The sequence below is a fragment of the Gigantopelta aegis genome, chromosome 6 (genome assembly GCF_016097555.1).
Source record: "Gigantopelta aegis isolate Gae_Host chromosome 6, Gae_host_genome, whole genome shotgun sequence".
Classification (NCBI taxonomy): Eukaryota; Metazoa; Mollusca; class Gastropoda; order Neomphalida; family Peltospiridae; genus Gigantopelta; species Gigantopelta aegis.
In genome coordinates, this window is record NC_054704.1 from 30,882,611 (window position 1) to 30,908,905 (window position 26,295).

The 26,295-nt window shown below is 34.8% G+C and overlaps 1 protein-coding gene across 2 annotated transcripts; it reads right to left on the bottom strand.

The window, feature by feature from the left end:
* On the bottom strand, positions 1-21,763 carry LOC121376009 (probable thiopurine S-methyltransferase). Of its 2 annotated transcripts, none has more exons than XM_041503766.1 (9): positions 21,589-21,763; positions 10,018-10,151; positions 8,258-8,350; positions 7,425-7,554; positions 6,965-7,017; positions 6,559-6,633; positions 4,457-4,542; positions 3,575-3,619; positions 1-1,561 (listed from the first exon to the last, which is right to left on the bottom strand). In XM_041503766.1, the coding sequence occupies exons 2-9, from the start codon at positions 10,149-10,151 to the stop codon at positions 1,449-1,451; spliced, it is 729 nt and encodes a 242-aa protein (XP_041359700.1). In that variant the 5' UTR covers positions 21,589-21,763; the 3' UTR covers positions 1-1,448. The 2 variants fall into 2 exon arrangements, with proteins under 2 accessions (XP_041359700.1, XP_041359699.1); XM_041503765.1 differs by lacking the exon at positions 21,589-21,763 and adding an exon at positions 13,460-13,719.
* Between the last annotated feature and the right edge of the window lie 4,532 nt (positions 21,764-26,295).

Below are 26,295 nucleotides of genomic sequence, written 5' to 3' on the forward strand. Positions count from 1 at the left end.
CCTGTCTCATTCTGTAATAGCAAAATAAGGTATGAATAGTACATAATCATCAAAGTACACATCTGGAATGTATAAAACTGTAATCTGACTAAACAGTATCCAGCACAGGATAAAATACAAAAAAAATAACATTTTATAATCATAAATGACTGAATATTCTGATTTTGATTTCACTAAATAGCCCATGAGGGCTGTCCATGAGGGGAACATGAATCAAAGGTTTTACGGTACCTCATGAAAATCAATAATAGATAACAAATTTATAATAAAGAACTGAAGAACATTTTACCTCCATAATTTCCAAATACATATACAAATACATGTACATAGAAAAAAACCCAAACATGAACCATAGTTCAGTTTTAAATGAATGTTGGTCAAACTCACCCCAAAACTAACTCACACCAGCAGTTGGTCAACTCATCCCAAACAGTTTAGTCAACTCGTCCCCCAAAAGTTAACAACTCACCGGTGTTTGGTCAACACACCCCAGTGATTGGTCAACTAGCCCCAATCCCACTTTATTGTCCATACTTGTGACGACAGCATTAAAAAATGGCCAACAGCCCCTCTATGTTAACTCTTCCATCTTGGAGCCAGATGGCGCCTACATCTATTTTTTATATACAGTAGATAGTATGAAATGTTTTAGTCACCAAATTTAAAAAAAAACTGTCACATATACCACCAAATCGGTCGCAATATAAAGGGTTGACCAATTACTCCTTAATTTGGTGCGTCGTTTTATTAATATTACAGTGAAGCTCCACTACTACCACGTGTTGATCTTATTAAAACTGGTCTTAATATTGGGGTGGTCCTAATATCAGATTCCCAGGAATATATTATTAATGATGATTGGTACAGTTTGATCATGTATCTTATTGGCCTAGGTTGTCTTCAAGCTGACTCATAAATATAATTGGTATTCAGCGACCAACCAATGTGGCGAGTTGGCAGGGGCAATTTGGTTTTGGAGAGAGTTGATCTGTTCCTTTTTAAATGAGTGGAAATGCTTATTTCGTTCTATAATACACCTTGATGTGGAAATATTTATAAATATAACTATTATTTCATATGTATGTATTAATGAATGAGGGGAAAACGGTTCTCATTCAGGTTTCCTTTAACATACCATCTTATTTGCTTTAGTCTCACCCACCAATACATTTTTGCTATCAAACCAATTGGTAAATATTTTAATTGATTTTTCTTTTAATATATTAAAAAACAAAAACAAATAAGAAGACAGATATATGGCATACCTACTCAAACTTCCTACCATAATGGTCATCTTATTTGTTTAATACCCTATTATGTGTTCTTTGGAGTGTTTGGTACAAATAAATGTAAAGTAAATGATATGGCTGATTTTATCGAGTTGGTTAGGTGACAGCAAACAATAGTTTTAGTTTTCAAATGTTCAAAGAAAAGAAAACTCCATTTCTCTATTTTACACTGATCACGAAGAGGCTTTCATCCATCCCTGTAATTCCCCAAGACTTGTGCTTTTCTTCGAATACATCCACGGTACACAGTTTTTCTACAGTGCATTTATCACCTGAAAAAAACAGCATCATACATTTAGGATATGTAGAGATTTACTTTACAAGTTGTTTCAAAATCTAACCAAGGACACATTTTTAAACAATGAGTTGTAAGATAAAATTGTTTCCAATGGACACCAGTGTAGTATTCTATTTATTACATATCCTCAAAAAAAAAAGGTTTAAAATAAATTTAAAAGTTATTTTCGATCTAAATTGTTTTTTTACGGTACTTCCACTTGCAAGGCAATCAGTTTCTGGTTAACTTTTGTACATCACAATCAATTTGGATAGTGCTTATTTCATTGTGTAACATTCCTAGTTTTCTGCTGATCTATCCTTTCATATTTCCTTGGTTATTATATATTCAGTGGCATAGCGTAGGCGGGGCCACCAGGGCAGTTGCCCTGGGCGCAAAATTCAGGACTGGTGGGAGAGACTCGATGAGTGCTAACGGGGTTAGGGTTTCTGTCAGAGTGCCACGGGCGTTGGCAACCCACGCTACGTCACTGTATTTATTTCCTTGGTTATTATTTTTATTTGGTTTCCCTTCTGTTTATTCTTCTGAATATACCAATCACCAATACTAACATTATTTATACAGGAATGACAGGAATGTTGCGATCAATTTAGTTGTATTATATTGCAGTACTTTGTTCTAATTGTCAAAATTATGTGTGAAATGAGACCATATTATTTACTTTGGTACTTTAGTGCAAACTTATTTGGGTGTTTTCGGAAACTACGAGCTTCGTAAAGGAATATTAATTAACCAGCCAATCGTACTATAGAATATTGATTTGCTGGCCAATGAAAATGGTTCATAATAAAATTGTGCAATCCATGTGTTTTGTGGGTATCGGTTACCAAATAGCCCTCACTTCAAATTTGGCTGTTGATAGTAAATATTGTTTTTTGGTTATAGTCTTGTTATAATTTATGCTTGTTTTTGCTTCCAAATAATCTAACTTTATTATTATTAGATGTGTAAAATGTATTTATAACTAAATAAATAGTTTTTTGAGTTACTCAGAAATGAAGCAGCACAGTTAGTTTTAAATGGTAATTTATAGAACTGTGATGACTTATTTTGTGGGGCCTCAGACTAATATATAATTTTGAACGTATATTTTTGTGTATATTTATTATCTAAATTCTACTTCATATCTAGCAATCAATTCTGTCTGTGCAATTTTGGGATACCTGGGTAGATTAAAGTGGGATTCGCTTTCCGAATAAGCAAGGGCAGAACCAACATAAGGGTTCCATTAGACTTTAATAGAGAGTATCGTCTAGGGTTAAAGTTTGTAAACACTTTCCTAATAAGCAAGTATGGAACCGTTTTAAGGGTCCCGTTAGACTGTTAATAGGGAGCGGTTTAGATGAGACTAGTTGGTTAATAGAGACCTCAATTTGCTCAATGCTTGTGAATGTTTCTGAAAAGGGGCAGTACTAAATTAAGGGGATGGTGATACTTTTTTAACTGATGGCTAGTTTTAGTTATTTATATAATAGAAATCTGAGTATTTTTCGCAATTTTTGTAAAAACAATTAATTAACCTGAATAAATATATAACCTGTAATGTTGCTTTTCATCTGTTTGAGCATAGTATTTAATAGTGATATAGCAAGTTTGGTGGTGTCCCAAGTTATAATTATGATTTTTTGAGACTACAACCGAAAGGGGTAGCTGGACCAAGGTAAAATTTATAATCTGACGTGAAATGAGAGCAAAATTAATTACAATTGGATAGGGTTCTTTTTCTTAATTGCAATTAAAAGTGAATTGACTAGAACAACCCATACCATACAGTAAGAGACTGTGTGTGTGTGGTGTGTGTATGTGGTGTGTGTGTGATGTGTGTATGGTGTGGTGTGTGTGCATGTGTGTGTGGTGTGTATGGTGTGTGTGTGTGTATGTGCATGTGTGCGTGTGTGTGTTTGTGTGTGTGTACATGTGTGGTGTGCTTGTGGTGTGTGTGTTTGTGTGTGCATGTGTGTGTGTGTTATTTGGTTTCTTGTATTACCATAAATATCATAAACTTCACTATGAGGAACAACGTGAGGTGGTCCTGAAAAACAAACATGTAATTAAAAAGAGGTATTACTACAAGAATTTGTCAATTTTGCGATACCAATTTGAACATACTCGTTAAAAAATATATATTGTTTGCTGTAACAAGGCTCACTTAAAATAGTTACATGCAGACTTCGTTTTCTTTGTACTTTCTATTTTTAGCTAAGCATTCTTGGAAATCCCCTTTTGAAAAGTGTGCCAGCACATTAGGATTATGATATCCACGACTTAAAAACTCAAATTTCTTTATCAGAAATGAATGTAAATCCAGTGAAATATGACTCTGACCTTGCAACTTCAAAGGACAGTGGATGATTTTTCATTCATTTACTGATGTAAAAGTAGAAAACAAATTGTTTATAATAATATGTACTTAACAGTGAAGAATATCAACATATAGCTGCTTTTAAATTAACTTTACCAAGGAAGTCTTCGATATCTTTTAAAGCAATATATTGTATTGTAACCAGCAATTCATGAAAATTTACATCGAGAGTCAAATTTTGAGACTAATTTCTAGAACATCTCAATTTGTAGCATTTGCTTCAATCTTTGAGAATCCTAGCATTGTCGGTTTAATTTAGGAGTCTAATTTAGTACCATAGCATTAGCTTCAATCTTGAAATCTAAGATACAAAGATTGCTTCCTATTGAAGAAATTATATTTTAAGCCATTATCAGAGATAAAAAGATTCCAAAAAGATTTGGAAAAATGTGCACTGTTTTAAAAAGTAGGTTACTTTGAGCCGTTTGTCAAAGAACAAGAATGGGACACATCTTCAGATACTGTTAAAACCTGGAATTCCTCTTTGTGTAATATAAAAATAATTACCTGGCCAGATAGTTGCATCATAAAATAAAGTGCACAGCAAAGTGTGACATCCTGGTGCCATCAGTGTCTTTAACAATGATGTGTAGCTTGTAAGAAAAACAACAACAAAACATCTTTAGTTACAAAAAACAATTTCATCCACAGCTGCCAAAATGTCAAAATAAGCTTGTGCCATCTATATATAAGCAGGCCACAGCTAACTAGGGAGCTGCAGCAAAAACAAATTGGGTCACTGTAATATAGAATCTTCTTAAGAAACACAGAAAGGGCACTTAATTTTAGACTTAAAGGGACACGCCCATTACGCTGTTGTTTTTCGCTATTAAACCCATTTTCTCACAAATAAAATTGCACCTTACTTACATTTTATTATTTAGAATATACATTTCCATTCACCTGAAGTGTTTTTTGGTAATCCTAGTAATCCTGGTGTTTGTAATACCACAAAATGCATTTTACATAGTTCTTAAAAATGCACGCGCGTCTGAGAAAAAAATGTTTTTCGGTTTAAAGGCGCAAACCCTAGTTTTAACAAGTAAAAATGGACACTAAGTTTAGTTAATCTACAAACCTGTGAAACATTTGAATAAAGTTACAACAGAGTGAAAGAAGAGTGTGATGTTAAAACCAGGAAATATCCTTCAAAAATAGACTAGAACTCGAATCCATAATCACTACTTCAACAGAAATGGATAATCTCAACAATAAAATATAAGTAATGTTTGATTTTAGTAATCATAAATGGCTCCAATAGTGAAAAATATCCTGTAGTGTTTAAAAACTCGGGAATGTCCCTTTAAAGGAATGCTAAAGCAAGGCTTTTGGACTGGTGTGCATATTCAACGATACATAATGCACATTATTGCTTAATATCAACAAGTATAATCGTATAGTTAATTAATAAAACGGTTAAATGTGACGGCTATTATATATAACGGGCGCAGCCATTTTGTACCATCCCAGTGAATACGCCCTCTGGCGAGCTGGTGGTTACGTAATACCTAACGTGTCACGTCAGGAATTGGTCTTCGAACTGAAGAAACAAAACATACCTGATTTTTGCGGATGCATCGCAGTGTTCTGTAATAATATCTATCCCAGTAACACAGCAACGTGTATATGTGGTTTATTTTTCAATACAAAATAAACCACCATTGTCAAAGTGTTGAAATAACTGTATTATATTTTTAATATAAATTAACCCACGTACTGAAATAATAGTAGGAGTGTTTTCTTGTTTAATTGGGGGTTTTTTTCCGTGGCCTGTACCTGTGGCTCTTGATTGGCAGGTGTATATTTAGACGGTCCCTAGACACCGTGTCTTGACACACTAAAAAGACGTGCCTCTTTTATTAAGAGCACAGGGTATTGTGTGATAACCTAAAATCGTAATGGACTTTACCAGCTTTATTACTGTAAGTAATTCTGTAAAACCCTTGATTAAGTAGACTTTCCAATCTAAAATCACAAAACTGACCAATTACGTAGTCCCAGAGAAAAGAAAATTATCACTTGGGTATCGTGAGTGGTCGTTTTTGCTCGAACGTATCCTACCAATAGGCCTAATAATATGCATTTTTTCTGTGGATTTTTTAAAAGAAAAATAACTGTAACTCCATTTCGTTATATTGATGCAAATTGAAATATATTTAGTTAAATAGTTTATTATACTATCAAGTCATTTATGTTGTTTTACAAGTCAGGTTGATGAAAGCGAAGCGCCTTGTCGTAAATTAGAGCATTTGTTTACACTGTTTCATAATAGAGAAGTTGGACCTGAGCTGACGTCACTTCGCCCCAAGCTATACCACCGGTCGTCACAAAAACGAAACAAAATGGCTGCCCCCAGTTAGCAGGAATAATCAATGTTTTTTATTAATTCTAAAATTACGCGTTTTTAATTTGTTAAAGTGTCAGTATGTGTTGGTGGTCCGGGTATGCATCTTTCCAACACATAAGGCTCTTGTTGGAGTTTAGTCTACCTTTAATGAAGGATAAATAAATTGAGCAACTTGAGACTGAAGAAAGGTAATCACTTAAATGTGGCAAGAAAACAAAACAAATAATATTAGACAGCCTAAAAGTATTATTTTTTTAAATACCTTTTTCGTTGGTCTTTATTTATGGCAACCATGGCTCCTCTGTCCCAAATAGCATCAAATTGTCCAGCAAGATCTCTGAAAAACACCCATGGCAGCCACATTATAATCTACTGGGTGTTTACTAAGAAAAGTTCAGAAGAATACCATATGGTTAGTCCTGACTTATTATTAATAATTTTATGTTTTGTTAGACAATGTGTACCCAATTGCGAATAATTTTTGGGTTTGTGGGTTTCTAATTTTGTTAAGTAAAACAAGGGATCATAAAACAGATAATTGAATTTTCCTGTGTGTTATGAACACCTTTATCTAAAAAAAAAATCAAGTACAAATGAGGGTTGTCATTTTATATATATCTTGACTGATTTTGACTGATTTTTATGTATCTCAAACATCTGTCACTTACTTGTTGAAATCAAAGAGATCACACTCATATATTTGGACTCTGCCATCAGTACTCTAAAAATAAAATTCAAGGTATAACTTTCATATCTGATAAATTTATATAATGCAATATATGGAAAAAACAACAAACACATATTGCTGTTATGCAACAAATGCATGACAACTGCTCAAATTGTTTTTGTTTTGTTTTTTTGCTATTAACTGTTTTGATGATCAATCATAATAGAAAGTTGATCACTTGAGCTATAATAATGTGATGATCACCTGTGATTTTCATCATTGATTTTATGGAAAATGTTTACGATAAGATTTTTCTTCACTATGAAAACATTTATTTTAATAAATAACAATTAGCATCCCAATTAAAAAAGAGTGTTCTTTGAACATTTAACATTTCAGTGCTAAATTCACTCAGAAGTGAGGGGTTTTTTTCATAGATCTAATCAAGGATTTACTTTTACCTTGTAACAATTGCCTGTAATAGTTGTCAGTGGCTCAACAGTATATTCTAGACTACTTTCTTCAAAGAACTCAGTAATGCCTATTTTACTTGCTTCTACACCAACCACATCATGGCCCAGGTCATACACCCTACAAATCAAGAGAAAACAAGATTACCTGTATGCAATAGCAAATCATTTATAAATACACTGTCACATGTACAACATCATTCTAATAAATCTTTAAAAAGAATACTAATTAAGCTACAATCTCACCTGGCCAGTATATCATTTTTTTTCTAATGCAAAATACAAACACAATTATTGTTTTAATAAACTTGTTTGGGTTTTTTGCTTTTAATAGATAGTGTCATCTACATTGGTGCAATATACAAGTCGTGTTTCCACTTTTAGTACATTATATAACAAAACAGTTCCAAGGGGTTCTATTCTCAATCTTTGTTAATGGATATTCTCAATCTTTGTTAAAGGATAACAGAATATTTTTATTCTACCACAATCAGAAATACAAAACAAAGAACGGTGCATCATTGGAAGATGTTTAAATTGAATAATTTATTCTAAATGCTTAAATAATAAAAACTAAAACCCCTAGCCACTACTATGTTCTCTAGTTATCAAAACCAGTCAAGACTGTTAGTATTTGGATGGGTGAAAATGACTGGTATATTAAAGTTCACATTTTGTGCTGTCTCATACATGAATGTGACAAATTGCATATATAGAAAAATCATTCTTTTTTTTCTTTTTTTACAGCAAGAGTAACACATAACATGGCAGTAATGAGTTTCTTAAATCATCTTTGTAAAAATCTTGCATATTGTATTGCTAACCACTTCATGTCCACAGATTTACCACACAGAGGAAAGAATATCTTTATGTGTTCTCTTCCTGCCAACAACCGATCTTTGTATTCAACCAAAAGCCTGAAACAAAAGTCATATCATTTATAACAGTGTATACATTATTGATAAATAACCATTAGATACCATTTATCTTAGGAGTTGTTTTGAAATGAGTGAAAGCGAGTTGGGTACATTTTTAAACAACAAGTCAGATATAAGATAAATGATATCTAATGGACACAAATGTACTTATTCTATTTCTTACAAATCTTTAAAAACATATTTTCCAACTAAACTTTATTTACAGCCTATCGCTTGTAATTAACATATACGACACAAAGAAATCAATTTCAGGTTGACTTATATAACACAGAGTAATCAATGTCAACTGCTTTTTTTTCCCATTGGATATGGCATGACAGTGTCGATCTGGGAGCATCCAGTCAGATGTCTTTAAATTGTTATCACACATACATGTGTTAATGCAGGTGTGTAAAACATATACACTAACATGCATAGAGTTAATACAAAACACAGTGTCTACAAATAGCAATCAGTCTCCATAGTATAATGGTTATAATATTTGTCTAAATCTGGTAAGTGGTTGGTTCACATCCTGCTAGTTGATCACTTGATCCTCTTCATTAAATGAATGAATGTGTAGCCGATACTAGGGGCAGTTCAACAATTACATAACTCCCTATCATATGGGATGCATTACAAAACATTATGGAGGAGGGACAGGTCTGTTTATCAAGAGTCATGTAACTTTTCAAAACTGTCATTTTAATTCAAAACGTAAATACATGTAGATGATTATCTATCTACTGTAGTATTTGTTATCAAAACACAACAAAACCTCAAACAGAAAATCCAGTAATGATAGTCAAATTAAGTCACAGTGACTGGAAAAACATAGTGGGGTATTGACAAGCATTACAGCAGTCTCATCAAGAAAGGGGGGGGAGATGTAAAAAGTACCAAACTTTGCATCACATAACTGTTGATATGGACCCCGTTTTACAAAACGATCTCATCTCTGAGATTACCTTGAATGCATAGCTACCGTACGTACGCACTTAAGGTGATCTTAGCACTAAGACTGCCTCATAAAATGGGGACCAGTGCACCTTAAACATCCGACCTCAGTGGATCCATCTAATTTTTCTCCTGTCCCAAATAGTGTCACATGATTGGTATAGCAAAGGAAAAGTTAATATAAAAGATTTATTGTGAAGACCAGGTGTTAGATGATCAATATATTCTGTATGGTGTCATTAAACAAACTAAACTCTCACTTACGGATGTATACTACCAAATCAAATCCCATAAACGTCAATAGTAACATATGTGGCTAAAACTCCTACCTGCAACGTATCAATCGACATAAACACCACAGATATAAATACTACCACCCCTCACCCTTAAAGTGAATCAGAAAAAATTGGGGGTCAATCTGCTCATTTCTGAGATAATGGGTAGCGTCTATGACTACCCTAGTTCCGCACAAAAATTGAGTACTTTTTTTATGTTTCAAGCACAAGGCTACTTGACACAGTGGTACTAGATGAAATAAAAGTGCATAAATTTTTTGCCCAGATGAAACTATGTTTTTTTACAACCAACACACTCACATTTATCACCAATCACAGGACTTGTGATGTTTACTTCATCAAAAGTTTGGTGCACCTTGAACTCTGACCCAGCCGGAAGTTATTTGGTTTAGTACTACCTTATATAATACTTACTCATGAACAGTGGTTTGGTGAAAGCCTATTCTTTTCTCTTCCCACCGTTGTCTCCAGTCATCAACACACAAAACTGTTTCCTCGATTGTATCAGACTTTTCTTCTACACCATTTTCCTTCTCGTCTGGCTCCATCTAAGATGGTAAAATTATTGATATCAGTTTTAAAGTGATACATAACTATATATAAACAAAATAGTAATTTAAAATGATCCATGACATATTTTCAAAATTTAAAATTCATTTTGAGAAATTGGAAGCAGTCACAGTCTCTAATAGCAAATGCTTGCAATTGAGAGGCAGTTTTAAAGTATGCTTGTACTGTAATAAACTTTACATTAATTTATATTCATTTGAACGGGTAATATGCTTTATTTTGTCATCCTTTTTTTTCTTCTTGTCTTTTGTGTAATTTTTATGGTATTGGTCACCATAATGTCAACACATCTTAATTATCTGAATAGTTTTACAATACTTCAATATGGAAAGCAAAAGCTGCTTGTGAAATTGTTTGTCAGAAAGCAAATATTTTTAGTGACAATTACCTCAGAGAAAACAGTGCATACTGGTCTAAATATGAGTGAGGTAGAGTGTGATGGGATTCAGTTTGCCACCTATATTCAAGTGGAATGGAGTAGGATAATAACATGAAGTGCGATATATGTTAAAAAAAAAATATTAAAAAAAAAAAAAGGGGTAAAAAGGGTATTTAAAGGCATTTTGTTATATTTTTCTACACTAAACCAGTGTGTGTGTGTGTGTGTGGTGTGGTGCATGCATACATGCGTGTGTGCATGCGTGTGCGTGTTAAAAGTTACAGGTTCTGTACAGTGTGTTTATTAGCCTACAGAGGGGTGCAGAAATATAAAATATATCTCTAGTCATCCAGACTGGATACCAACAACAATTTACAGGTTCCCCCAAACTTTGGATTCCTGCTTGTCAACCTAGAGCACTATATAATAGTGTTATAATACAACCATATAACTTCAAATACCCATGCATTGACTTCCCCTTCCGTCACTTCATGGGGTCCGTCACTGTACTACAGAGATGGGATCCAGGGGGTGGGGTGGGGGTGGGGATAGGGGCATATAAAATGGTTTTCGTTGTCATTAGTGACTTCCTATATATATATCTTTTCAAAATATGCTTTTGTTTTCAATATATACAAGGTTTAAAATGTTGCTAACAAATGTGCACATCAAAAGTAGAGCCAGTGCACCACAACTGGCATATTTTGATAATAATGGCTGTGGTATGTGCCATCCTGTCTGTGGGATGGTGCATATAAAAAATCCCTCTCTAAAATTTCAAATGTCTGACATCCAATAGCCGATGATTAATAAATCAATGTGCACTAGTGGTGCCATTAAACAAAACAAACTTTAACTTTTTTTCAATAGTAGAATACATATTTGATTGTTAACATACTAACAAGAGTGAGGTATACGATACACCCATTAGGAGTTTGATCAGAGAAACAAATATGTGTTTTTTGTTAATATGAGTGGATTAATATTTGTGTAATAGGATGGATTAACAGTTTGTTTTGCACCAACACCTGGTGATAATGAACCAACTGGAGAAGGTGCTATCTGATTAATGAAGCTGTAGTGTTCTTTATTAGAAAGGGAACAGTTTTGTAGAATGGGTACCATGTTGACACATTTATATTGGCAGAGAAACAATATACAGTAGGTATTGGTGACCTAGTAATAGCAGGCGGTCTGTTATCTAGAACCATGTGAAGTAGGTTGTAAGTGACCTAATAAAGGTACACGACACACTGCCATCTCAAGTTGTACAAGTTTGCAGACAAGGTTTGATGGTTCTCTGCAGGAATTAACATGGAAGATATGATGCAGAAAAGATTTTCATCTGATGTGCAGTAAACTAAAAACATTAGGCTTCAGTGACCTTGGAAATCTCCCTACTGTTATCCTAAGTTGTACTTACATGCAAGGTTTGATGGTCCTGAATAAATTAAATTATTATAAAAGTTATGGCCCAGTTCTAAAAGGATAATTTTTATTTAGTGTGCAGTAATCCATGAAAAGTAATTATATATAAGTTACATTGACCTGGTTTATACATGTAGTATGATCTATTCTGCTAGGCAACCTATTTTGACTTCTAGTTGAAATTTCAAACTTAGTGGAAACCAAATTAACCTACTATATTTGGTTACGCTGAATAGAGCTTATTTTGAGGGTTGTAATGGTATGTAACACAATATCATGGTCCTACATGTAACAATAATGAAGATATGGCCCAGACAAGGATTTCGTTTAATGTGAAGTAATCTGTAAAAAGTAGATATCACACTAACCTAGTAATAATATGCAACACACCGCCATTAACCCAAGTTGTAGCCAACATGCATGCAAGCTTTGATGAACATTTATTAATTGACAACCCTTGCAATAATTGTCCACGGCAATCGGCAATGCTGTGGAGTTTTTAATTCTCTGCAGCAATATTTTGCCTTGGACTATATTCAGGGATTTTTTAATGGCATGATTTTTTGCCATGGACATTTTCTTAATTGCAGGGCTTGAATGATAAGGAAGACAGGCCCTACATGTATGCCCTGGACAAGGATTCACTTTAATGGGCAGTAAACCATAAAAAGTAGATCTAGTAATGTCAATGATATGAAATATGGTCCAGACAAGAAAAGTTAACATACAAATGGATGGATAGACAATGCCATACCATAATATGACATGTCAAAGATGGATGTATAAAAATCCAATTAAAGAATCAACTACACTTAAAATACAAATTAATTAAAATTCATCAGACTGCTAATAATTTTGGGGGTCCAGCTTAAACCCTGGCATAAACCATGTAGGCCTACTAAACCATGTCAAGAATTAATCAATATTGACAAGATGTAATAAGTGTTATCATGTAATAATAATAATAATTTATCAATATAGGCTGCCATATGTATATTTCAGCTGTTATATATAATCATAATGTCAAAACAAAAAAAATGTTTTTCAATTATTATTATTATTATATGTTGGAATAAACTTGCCATCATTTTATTTGGTACTGTTTAACTTTTATAGTCTATTTACTGATGTATAGACTCAAGGTTTATCTTGATGAACTAGACTTACACAAGTTCTAATAAATTTAGCATCATAGCTGCTGATGATAGCATGGAAAGGTTCTCTCGTTCCACCCACAAACATGTGACATCCCAAATATTAAGTTCAGGGAAATTCAATTTCAATAAAAGTACAACCAGGACAAGCTACATATTCAGGTATACAATAAAATGATAGACTATCATAATCTTTAGACGATTATTAATGCTAATTTCAAGCCCTGTTTTAAGCAAAAGTCCGCCCCCAAACGCCAGCTAGCAATTATTTTAAACCCGTTTTTCTTTCTAATATTATTTTTACAAAATCATATTGTATTATTACCGTTTCCGATGACAAGTTTGAAGAAGTGATAAAAACCCTGCAGTGTTGTATACTACTCTGACTTGCGCCAAGATGACTATCAGCAAACAACGAAATAAAACTCTGGCTTGAGATCTGATAATAACCCGAGTTATGTCCCTTTCGTCGAAAAGAATTGTTTGTTGTAGCGGACCAGCTAAACATGTGAAAGTCATCAAGAACATTTTTTGATGGCATTTTAATGTTAAAAGCAATCTTCCAGGCTAAACATATTCTACGAAGCTTACTGATTAACATAGAGGTGGATGACATTCGCAAAAATATTTTAAATAAAAGCATTTTAAAAATAAACCTGAACGTTTGTCTATAATACGCATGCGCAAAAAAATTTTCTTAAAGGTCCACAATGACGGCACATTATTAATACACGGTATATAAAAAATATATATAAACATTACAGTATTAAAAATAACAAACAAAAATACCATCCCAGTTATTAATCAAGTGACTTTTTGTAAAACGCTTGGGGAAAAATCCACTGCTCAGTCGATTTGACCCGCATCAGACCTGTGACGTAGCATCCGGCCTTCTGTTAGTAGGTCAGCATGCCGACAGCTGATAATGATTTTTCGAAAAAACAGATGATTCTTAACGGACACTAGTTTGGACATTTTGGTCTCATAACATTTGTACATCTACTCGAATGGTATCTCGATTGGTGAGCAAGTGGTATATAAGCACGTTAACCTAGTTACCTACCTACCTGTGAGAAGGAGGACACAAGTTCAGTCCCGACTTTTGAAAGTGGGATATTAACATTTCACTGTAATAAAAATATGTGTTCAGATCAGAATGCATTTAAAACAAGCAGAATAAATAACATTATTTTATTGATTAAAACTACATTCCCTGGAATATTTTTATTATTTGAGCATATAGAACAGAAAATCCTATTACGTTTGGTGCATATATGACGCCGCACTCCGCATTGGTTTTACTACGCTGGCTTATCCAGGTCAAAAACAAAGCCAGTATTTTGAAAGTGGGACACTTTTGACGGGCTCGTACCGATCTCGGTTTTCATTGGCTTATCATAAGTATAGAATGAGCGTCTTAGCTGAAACAGGTGGAGATAACTATTCCAGATGGCGCGACGATCGACAGGGTCCCAGAAACCTGGTTTGTCTCTGACTGGCTTCAGGTTATAAGCGACCAACTGAGTGACTTGAAATTACGTATCAGTTTGTTTTAACAGTAAAGAAATATTTTAAATATCAGAATGTGTTTTGTTGCATTTTTCTTAATGTCTATCTAATTGGGAAAAGTACATTAAAAAAATTTGGGTGGCAAAGTTGAGTTTTTATGCGGCAAAGTGTACCCATGCACACGTTTTTATACAGTGTCAACACGAACGCATTGAGTATTATACAACATATATATTTATTACTTTTACTGTTAATGTCTTTTCCACCATATCTAAGTATATAAAATACTAGACCGCCCTGTGTAGGAACGTCCTGTATAGAGCCGTCGTCACTATATATTTTTTTTTTTTTTTTTTTTTTTTTTTTTTTTAATACTACACACGCACACGTTATACCATCGACGTCCCAAACTGCGTTCACCTAACAACAAAAACACGAATACGATATTTACGGAAATATTATTCTACATTTTTCAGCTACGATACGTGAAACAAAATAGATTTTAATCATTTAACGTAAAAAATCAACAATTTGGATGTAAAACAAATCCATTCTAGTAAACAAAAGTGAAACACCCTGCAGTAAACAGGAAAAAGTGCGACGTTTCTAACTGCGTTCAGGCGCATGCGTTTGCAAAAAGTATCGTAATGCGCATGTGCAGTTCATCATTTTCCATTTTTAAGACAACTACATGAAAAAATATATGTTTTTTAATTATGCACAGTTACCGAACACTTAAAGCCGCACACCCTAGTTCCATCCAGCGAAAATAAATTATAATTTGGTTAATCTACAAACCTGTAACACACTTAGATCACGTTTTTATCAAATGGATTGAAAAAGCAGGTTTTATATCGATAAATACCATGGGAATCCCCATGTCCCAATTGCTTGAAATAATTTTGAAAGTTAGTATTCTGATGTCACCGGTAGATGTCGCTCGAAGCACAACAATGCCTACGTCACGACAAATTTCACAGAGTGCGCACAGACTTGGGGTCCGTTCGTTTCACCTCTCCTGGACATGTTCCAACTGTTCTGTCCTGGTTGTATCCCCTCTCCAGATATCGTAAGACTTAGCAAAATTATTGGTTTTAAGGGTTTGTAACGTTTTGTATTGAGACACTTACTTGTCTGAACTTTATTGTTACTGAAATTGTTCACGAACTGTGAAGAAAAATCTCACAAATGAACAACAACAAATCGGATGTTGATTGCACGAACCGTGCACGAGAAAACAAACCGAACCAAAATGATAACGGTCACGTGATATACCAACGTCTGTGACATTGAAATGGAAATATCCCCTCTAAAAATAGATTGGACCTCGCTTGCTTAACGTTTTTTTCTCGACAACACGTCTTGTGAAAAAAATGCAAAAAATGCATTTCGTGGTTTTACAAACATCAGGATTACCAAAAAGCACTTCAGGTGAATGGAAATGTGTATTCTAAATAATAAAATGTAAGTAAAGTGCAATTTTATTTGTGAAAAATGGGGTTTAATAGCAAAAACAACGCCGTAATGGTTAACAAATAAACGTAACTAGGGTGTGTCACTTTAATTTATTCAATTTTGTTTAAAAGAAAAATTCAATTTGTCAAGCGTTCTGGTCCGGTCCGCGTTTTATCAACACACATCGCTCACACTTGATGCCAATACTGATAGGCATTACGTCCATACCTGCGCATAGTTTGTAAAATATAATTTTTTTAATGAATTGATTCTAATTTAACAAAATTTATATACTCAAAATTATTTACAACTGTTATGAATGTATTATGAATACTATTCACTACAATAGAGGCACAAAAATGTAGCATACCTTTTGCAGATCGAATATAATAATTGAAAACTAATTCTAACAACAGGGGTCCTAAAAATCATAAAAATTAAATTCTTTGTCCCCCTGGTCCCCCCCCCCCCCCCCCCCCCTTGGATCCGCCCATGGTCATGTGGATCCGATATCGGTATTTTAAGGAATAAACAAAAACGACTTGGTAAAATTAATTGTTTTAGGGGTTTGTAAAGTTTTGTATTTAGATACTTACTTTTCTCAACTTTATTGTTTATAAAAATGTTCGTGAACTGTGAAGAAAAACCTCATAAATGAACGACATGTCGATGACAACAAATCGGATGCTTATTGCGCGAACCGTGCACGAGAAAACAAAGTGAACGGAATTTGAAGCATAACGCAGTTAGGGAGGTTGACGATACATATGCACATATATAGTTTATTCATTATTATCCACAATATAAATATATTTTCTTTATTATTACTGACTTCCACCCTCACATCTCAGTACACATGTAGACAAACGTCAACTGGTAACTGGTAACCATTCACTGCAGAGTATACTATAGAACGTGCTGTGTAGGAACGTCCTGTACAGAGCCGTCATCACTATATATATTTTTTAATACGCACACGCACACGTTAAATATATATTCTTTTTTTTTCCGAGTATTATCCAAAATATACATATATTTTCTTTATATATACAAAATATATATTTATTCCCTTTACTGTTAATGTTTTCCACCATATCTAAGTATATAAAATACTAGACCGCCCTGTGTAGTAGGAACGATACAAAATATATATTTATTCCCTTTACTGTAAAATCTACTAGACTCTTATTACATGTGTGTAAAAATAACCTGCTTCTAACTATGTGCCACCTTTGTGCTAAACCATATTATTGTGCTAGCTGTCTGATCTAAATATGGAACTGTGTGAAAAACAGCTTGCTACTAACTTGATGTGCCAAAATAACATATGTGCCTGCTATTAACTGTGCCAGATCTGTGCTACAAGGTGACTGTGCCATATGTTATAAATAAGTGACTGGCAAATCAACATGATTTGCCAAAATGCCCATCAGATACATGATTCTAAGATGTCCACGAAAAGAATAACAAAACAAAAATCCATGGCATCGCAAAGAAATCTGTGCTAAACTGGACTAGCTTAAAAAACAAAACAATAAACAACAACTAGTATCCTTGTGCTATATCTACATATATGTATGTATGTGTATGTGTGTATATGCATATGTATGTATGTGCATGCACACATCCTGATATGGGAATATTTTGGCAAATTATTTATGTCTACTCCCAAATTTAAACAACAACAACAAATGTTAAATGACTTCTTTTTAATGTGATTTCTCTGCTTGACACCTAGTATAGATTACACACACCAAACAATTCTATGGAACTAATATCATTTCTGTCATGGAACATAGACGGCCTGAAACACAAACTTACTTGTCCATCAATACGGAACAACTATATGTACATGATTTTATCTGCCTACAAGAGACCCATACAAGTACACACAAAGCAGAAACAGGCAGCATCACATCTTCTTTACATGGCTATACTTCTAGCATAAAACACTGTACAAAAAACTCCAAACATGCACGTGGTAGAGTATCTGGGGGTCATATTATTCTCTACAAAAACAAATTCCATTGGTATGTAACGGAACTAAAAAATAACAATAACTCTACGTTATGGCTAAGAATATCGGGGCAAGCCATCGGGAAGGACACTGATCTTTTCCTTTGCTCCTTGTATATACCTCCTGTAGAGTCCCCCTACTTTCAAGATCAATTTGCCACCCTAGAAGCTGAAATAGCAACCTACAACATGGCGGGCACTGTACTAATAATGGGAGATATTAATGCTCGCACTGCTGATGCAAACACCGTTCTTAAAGACTATATACCGCATGATACAGACGACTTCCTACCCCTTCCTGTAGGATACACTCCAGATTATATATCCAAAAAACGAAACTCACAAGACACGTCTATTAACTCACATGGCAGACATCTCATAAACTTATGCACAACAATAAGCCTCCGCATTCTGAATGGGAGAAGTCCTGGTGACTATTTAGGTAAATTAACATGTTTTAATGCACAAGGAACAAGCGCTGTTGACTATGTTATCTGTGAAGAAAAGGGACTTTGCGATATTATAAGTTTAAATGTTAAGGCTATGTCTCCTCATTCCATCCACTGCCCACTGTCTGTGATTATGAAATGCAAACAAATGCCAATACTAACAGAAGAGACGATACTGCATCCAATGCAACACAAACATAAAATCAATGATGACAACAGTACAATGTATCAACAAGAACTTCTATCACCTGACTCGCTTAGCAAAATACAAAACTTTATGGATACTGAAATATCTGTCCATAACATTAACCAAGCTGTTAGCTCATTAAATGATATCGTGCTAACTGCAGCGTCTAGAATGTCGCCAAAAAAACAGATTAATCATTCTAAAAGGACCCAAAAGACAAAAACATAAAATCACAACTTCTAGACTCCAAACACAATTCAGGGACCTAGCTAGGCAACTAAAAGCAGATCCATTTAATGCTAACCTGCGAGTACAAAGAAAAAAATACATAAAGCCAACAAACGGGTAGAGAAAAGAAAAATTATATAACAAAATGGAGGACATACAAAATAATAACCCAAAAGAATACTGGTCTATTATTAACAACATTATTAATAAAAACAAAGACGACATCGATCTCTCTAACGAACTTGTAAAACGTATGACAAATCACTTCCAATCATTAAACAATGACACCAATTCTCACATGGATGAAAAATCACAATTACTCAAAGAAGAACTCCGTAAACGGGAAAATGAACAAACAATATTCCCTGACCTTGATGGCCATATTACAACCCAAGAAGTCTTAATAGCTATTACATGCCTAAAAAATAACAAATCTTGCGAGCTTGATCTAATATCTAATGAAATGATAAAATTCGGAAAATCAGTATTACTTTCTTCTCTTGTTAAATTGTTTAATGCGGTGTACAAAACTGGCATATTGCCAAACTATTGGACTAAAGGATATATAACTCCAATTCACAAAAAAGGATGCAAAATGGACCCGACAAATTACCGAGGAATAACTATAACAAGCTGTCTAGGAAAACTTTTCTCCATGATACTGAATAACCGCCTAGTCAATCATTTAGAAAATAAAAAACTATTATCAGATAACCAGTCTGGCTTTAGGAAAGGTAGAAGAACAGCCGACAACATATTTATTCTTAAAACCCTAATACACAAATATGTAACCAAATTACACAAACGACTCTACATATGTTTTATTGATTTTCAAAAAGCATTTGATACTGTGTGGAGAGAAGGACTTCTTAAAATTTTACGTCTAGGGATTGGCGGGAAATTCTACAACAGTGTTAAATCAATCTACGACAAAACTGAAGTCGCAATTAGGTTCGCAAATAACATTACAGATACATTTTCCTCAAATATAGGGGTAAAACAAGGTGATACACTCAGCCCTGCCATGTTTAACATTTTCATAGATGACCTAAATTTTATATCAACTATAATTATGTGCACCTGTTACAAAAAGGGAAAAGCCCCACAACTACTAAACTCTGCCTAGATAACAATACAATTTCTCAAACAAATGCATACACGTATCTGGGTTGCACTATAAACTCTGCTGGAAACTTTACTGAAACTAAAACTGTACTCAGTAATAAGGGATCAAAAGCACTCTTCAGATTACACCAAGCTTTCTCGGGTGTCAATCCACCCCCACATATATATAATCAACTGTTTGATACACTAATTAAACCTATTCTACTCTATAACTCGGAAGTATGGGGCACGGAACTGCATGGCAAACTAAAGAAACACAACCAATACAAATTCTTTGACATATTAGAGTCTGAACCCTTCGAAAAATTACATATAAAATTCTGTAAAATTAATCTTCAAGTCCCACGAAACAGTGTTAACATTGCCTGCAGGAGTGAATTGGGGCGCTACCCACTTATAAATAGCATACATACAAATATTTGTAAATATTTTATGTACCTAGAAAATGTAGAAGAATCAAGATCTATATTATATGATGCAGTATCCTGTAGCAAAGAGCTACAAACACAACACAACATAGGCTGGCATGCTTATTTACAAGATATGCTTGATAATAACAACATTGACATAAGTCTATTAACCAACGCTAAAATTCACCCAAAATCAAACTCAAGCTACGCTAACAAAATCCTTGATGACAGATATTACGAACACTTTAAAATCAAGCTACAGAACTCTGAAAAGCTGCAAATATTTAAACATATTAAAAACAAATATGAAATGGCAAATTACTTGAAATATATAAAAAATACCAATTTAGACAAGCTCTCACAAAACTACGTTTATGTGCTCACAGATTGGAAATCGAGGTAGGACGTTATAGGAATATTCATAGAAATGACCGTATATGCCGGCTGTGCCAAAAAGAACCAGAAGATGAGATTAATTTTTTGACTCTGTGTCCAATAAATATGCATTTAAGAAAAATACTATACTATAAAGTCGGTCAAATGTGTTCGGAGTTCACATTTCTGTCTGAACTGGAAAAATGTGTTTTCCTTCTTGACGGCCCAGAACAAGTAACTCCAACTGTTGGGCAATTCTGTTATGAAATGTTCAACAATAGGCAAAATGAACTTACCAGACCCTCTACTACAACACCAACTTGAATAAACACGTATACTCACTCAGTGACACTGCACACATTTACGTGTACATGTCGTATAACTATTACACGTATAGGCCTATAATCATTGTCATCATTATTATTACTGTGTCTGATCTTACCATTTTATATTCTAATTATGTATGTTGTCCAATATATACCATGCCATGTTTATATGATTCATATATAAATAAATGATTTGATTTACTGTTAATGTGTTTTCCACCATATCTTAGTATATAAAATACTAGACCGCCCTGTGTAGGAACGTCCTGTACAGAGCCGTCATCACTATATATATTTTTTAATACTATTATCCACAATATACATATATTTTCTTTATTATTACTGATTTTACTGACTTCCCCCCATCCCCATACCTCAGTACACGTGTAGACAAACGTCAACTGGTAACCGTTCACTGCAGCGTATACTATAGACCGTCCTGTGCAGAACCGTGCTGTATAGGAACGTCTTGGACAGAGCCGATAAGGTTTTGATCCGTTATGATCGTGGTATAACAAAGAATGACAAAGCAATGAAAAAATACAGCTATTGTCCGAGTTCGTTGGACTCTGACGAGTGACGCGCCACCTGTTTTATTATCTCCCCTGTTCTGAGCTAAGCCGCCCATTCTCCAACAAGACATCACGTGAAATTTCGCAATTTTTTAACAAATTTAACTGTCTTGATTGAGGGGTCGTCTCATATTTCCAAAACATATTTATATCCATAGAGGTATGGTACAACGCCTTTCCAGTGGTCGGTGAGTGGGGGATTTGCCTTGAAATTTTGACAGTGGCCAGCTGTTGGCATACGCGTTACATGTAAGGGGGTGTTACTAATTACGTAACGCTCTAGGGTTAGAGGAAGAGGGTACTGTGTTCGATTTACGTAACATTTTTCAAGACTATATGTTATGTGTATTCATTACTTAGACCTAAAAAGGTGTTTTTTGAAAATGTGCGGTCAGTCTAGGATCGATCCCCATCGGCGGGTATACAAAAAGACCATGGTATGTGATATCCTGTCTGTGGGATGGTACATATAAACGATTCCTTGCTTAAAAAAAAAATGTAGCGCGTTTCCAATGCGTGTGTGCAGGGATTTCAGCGGGGTTGGGGTTATAGACTGTGTTGAGCGAAGTTTATATGGAAAGAAAGAAAGAAATGTTTTATTTAACGACGCACTCAACACATTTTATTTACGGTTATATGGCGTCAGACATATGGTTAAGGACCACACAGATTTTGAGAGGAAACCCGCTGTCGCCACTACATGGGCTACTCTTCCGATTGGCAGCAAGGGATCTTTTATTTGCGCTTCCCACAGGCAGCATAGCACAAACCATGGCCTTTGTTGAACCAGTTATGGATCACTGGTCGGTGCAAGTGGTTTACACCTACCCACTGAGCCTTGCGGAGCACTCACTCAGGGTTTGGAGTCGGTATCTGGATTAAAAATCCCATGCCTCGACTGGGATCCGAACCCAGTACCTACCAGCCTGTAGACCGATGGCCTGCCACGACGCCACCGAGGCCGGTAGTTTATATGGAGCCATGCTCCCCCAAAAATACATTTCAATTTTTTTTTAAGCTTGGGCAAGTAAGGGTTTCGACCTCCAGTACCCTCCCCTTGCACATGCACCCGATTCCTCTCTAAGATTATATGTCGAAATTACCAAATGTTAGACATCCAACAGCAGATGGAAGGAAGGATAGGATATGTTTTATTTAACGACACACTCAAAATATTTTATTTACGGTTGTATGGGGTCGGATGATTATTAAATCAATATGCTTTATCTTTGATGTCATTAAACACCACCCCCCACCCCCACCCCCCACCCCCCAACTTTACCCTTTCCATACGAAGAATATTTATTTGAATTTGTCGAGTTTAACACACGTAAAATTAAGAAGTGAAAACGGTCATTGTCTACTTTAGTATATTTTGTTTAAAAAATATATACATGATCAATGTGTTACTAGTATACAAACTAAACTTTGAAAGTTCTACTAACACTTTATAAAATATCAATTCTGAAATAGGAAGATACGACTCGATAATACGTTGTCAAGATCAAACCGGAAAGTTATAAAAATAGCCGATTTGCGTCATTACATTTGGTATTTATTGCTTCATTGGCATGAAATAGCATATAAGATATGCTCCAATCATGACTAGTGTCACGGGGATCCTACAATACCCGTAACTGAATGAAACATGATTATACAAATATCTCTCCTAACTGTATATCTAGTAGATCTCTCTGTAACGGGCAGTTCAAAAACCCGCGTGGCTCGTCTAGGTATGATCAGAGATAAGATCTTGTATAAAGTATATATTATTATAGCACGTTTAGTTCACTAGAAATTACAACAAAACACAATACACTTTGGAATCTGTATTAATACTACGCTGACAAATGTACTGCCGCAGTAGTTAATTAACAACAACAAATAATAACAACCCAGAACTGATCACTTAATTAGTTAATCTCTAGGTGTCTAGTTTACACAATATTGTAATCACTTCACCGTGACACAACACACGTGTGGTAATTGAGAAACGCTGCCAGGGGAACTTAATTAATAAAGGAATTACAACTCTATTCCTAACTGGTTATTTTTTAATTAACCCTTACTACTCATTCAGTAACGTGTGATAATTGAGAAACGCTGCCAGGGGAACTTAATTAATAAAGGAATTACAACTCTGTTCCTAACTGGTTAATTTTTAATTAACCCTTAACTACTCATTCAGTAACCTTGTAACACAGAATTAATACTGGTACCTATCACAATAAAGACAATAACCTACAGTTTACCTAGGTCCTCTAGGATGACTGGTTAAGCTTTATATATATTAGAACAGTGAGCCTACAGTTACTGCGTCAGATTACCGGCAGCACCGTCTAAATAATATTGGTATAATACAGTATTAAAATATTTAAAGTCACATCAATCACATCAAGGTTATACAACAGAGCAGAAAATATATAATTACCAAGTCCAAACAAACAACGTTCCCCCTGGAAGCCTTCCTATGTTTCTCCTCGATATCTCTAAAACCCTAGCTATTTATTATAAATACCCAGACTGGTCTGGAGACAGTACGCGGAACCGGAACTTATGATATGTATATTTCCACAGCGATTAGCGGTATTTTTTTCTTACAAGCCTAGACTGGTCGTCGCCTAGTTCGCCAGCAATACCCCGAACGTACCGAACTAGCGGAGGTATTACGTAACTACTGGCCACATGGCCTCCGCACCTGGTCTGGGTGTGTATTAGAAAGAGCTCGACGACCGTCGCGCAGAGGTATTACGTAACAAAGTGCCCACCTGGGCTTAAGTGCATATTGGAACTGCACACGGCCCTCTAAAACAATTAATATCGCCACAGGCGAAAACAAAATTAAGAGCATGTACCGTCACAACTAGTTTATTTTTATTCAATTACCCATACATGAAATCCTAGATATTGACACCAGAATCACCATTCTAGGTTCAGTAGGACAAAAGTAATGAGACACAATGCGAAAAAAAAACCGGAATTGGCAGCCATCTTTGATTTTTGGCATACCAGAATATTCGAAGCATCAATGTTTCAATTCCAGTTGATTCCATACACAATACTAGCTTTAGTATAACAATAAAAGTTACATTACATAGACATTGCATGAAAATTATTAGTATTTTTTCAACAAAACAAAAAAAGTTGTTATCTGAATGCTTGACACTCGGACCAAAATTGTTCCATAGACCATTACCTTCAAATTAGTACTGAAAACGAAACTTTTGCATCAATTTGAAATGACTGAGTGTCCGGGCACCCCACTTGCATACCATATCGATATATAGGACTTCTCCCTATACTTGTAAATGTGTATCAAAGTGCTGATGGTATCGCTAACGATCTCGACCAATGTTCTCAGGTACAAAATACAAAATAGTAACCAAACACTATTGTACATACAGATATATGTTTACTTCAAACTGATCTTCGTGAAAAGAAGAAGATGTCATCTTCTAAATGTCAACTTTTACTTAGCGTTTACATCATACATGTGCTGTCAAACTTTGAACCGTGTTTACTCGGTTTCTGACGTCATGCTGAGTTGTAGGTTTTTGCGTGTGACGGCTCATATATGTTTTAAAACTTCGTTAATATCAGATATTATTTCAGGGCCGTACCCTGACCAAAATCCATGGGGGGGCACTAAATTTTATAAATAATTTTTAACATACTATAAAGATTAAACATTTCTATGCTATTACTGGAGATATATAAAAAAAAAAAAAAAGGACAAGATTCTCGGGGGGGGGGGGGGCAGCTGCCCCCCCCCTGCCCCCCGGAGGGTACGGCCCTGTATTTCAAGTGAAGTTGTATGCATCTGATATAAATGATAGTGAAAATAAAATAAAATAAAATAATAAATAAAATAAGATAAATAAATACATAAATAAATAATTTGTGGATAGACATGTAACATTGATTAATAGTAGTTGTACGACTGACTTTTTTTAATGAAACGATAAGGGGAAAACAGAGCTGTGATAAAGGTCTATGTGAGTTTGGGGTTTTGTTGTGGGGGGTTTTAGGGGGAAGGGAAGGCATATTTTATTAAATTTTAAATACTGATACATGTGGAGAATTAAACATCACTGAAAATCCGCGTGAGTATTTAACTATAATTCTAATTGTTAAAAGTAAGAAACACATTCCACTAAACTTAATTTTACTGTATGAATCTTTTAATTTTGTGTTTGTTAAAATACCCTTGACAGCCGGCTCCAGAGACTTCGTCTAAGTTAATGATTCACTGCTTTTGGTCTTAAACCATTCCGATGTAAACTTTAGTAGACCGTTTTTCGCAGCCATTTTAACATCTTATACGAAATATGTATACGTTAGTCGCTAGAGATTCACAGCTCCTACGAAGCTACTCACGACGCTTATGACAACTGTCAGGTCAAGTCAGGTCATAGGGTTTTACGTGCACATTCAGAACAAGCCCCTCTGTCCATGACAGGAAAGGTGGGGGGGGGGGGGGTGCTATTGAATTTTGAGTGGAGCCATTTT

What these genes read in the sequence shown, in the direction of transcription:
- LOC121376009 (XM_041503765.1), bottom strand. Translation starts at nt 13,675, where the DNA reads ATGCCATCAAAAAATGTTCTTGATGACTTTCACATGTTTAGCTGGTCC. An exon ending in AAATCTGTGGACATGAAGTG is followed by an intron (nt 7,555 to 8,257) that starts GTTAGCAATACA and finishes CTTGATTTGTAG; the next exon opens with GGTGTATGACCTGGGCCATG. An exon ending in TGAAGTTTATGATATTTATG is followed by an intron (nt 1,562 to 3,574) that starts GTAATACAAGAA and finishes TGTTTTTTTCAG; the next exon opens with GTGATAAATGCACTGTAGAA.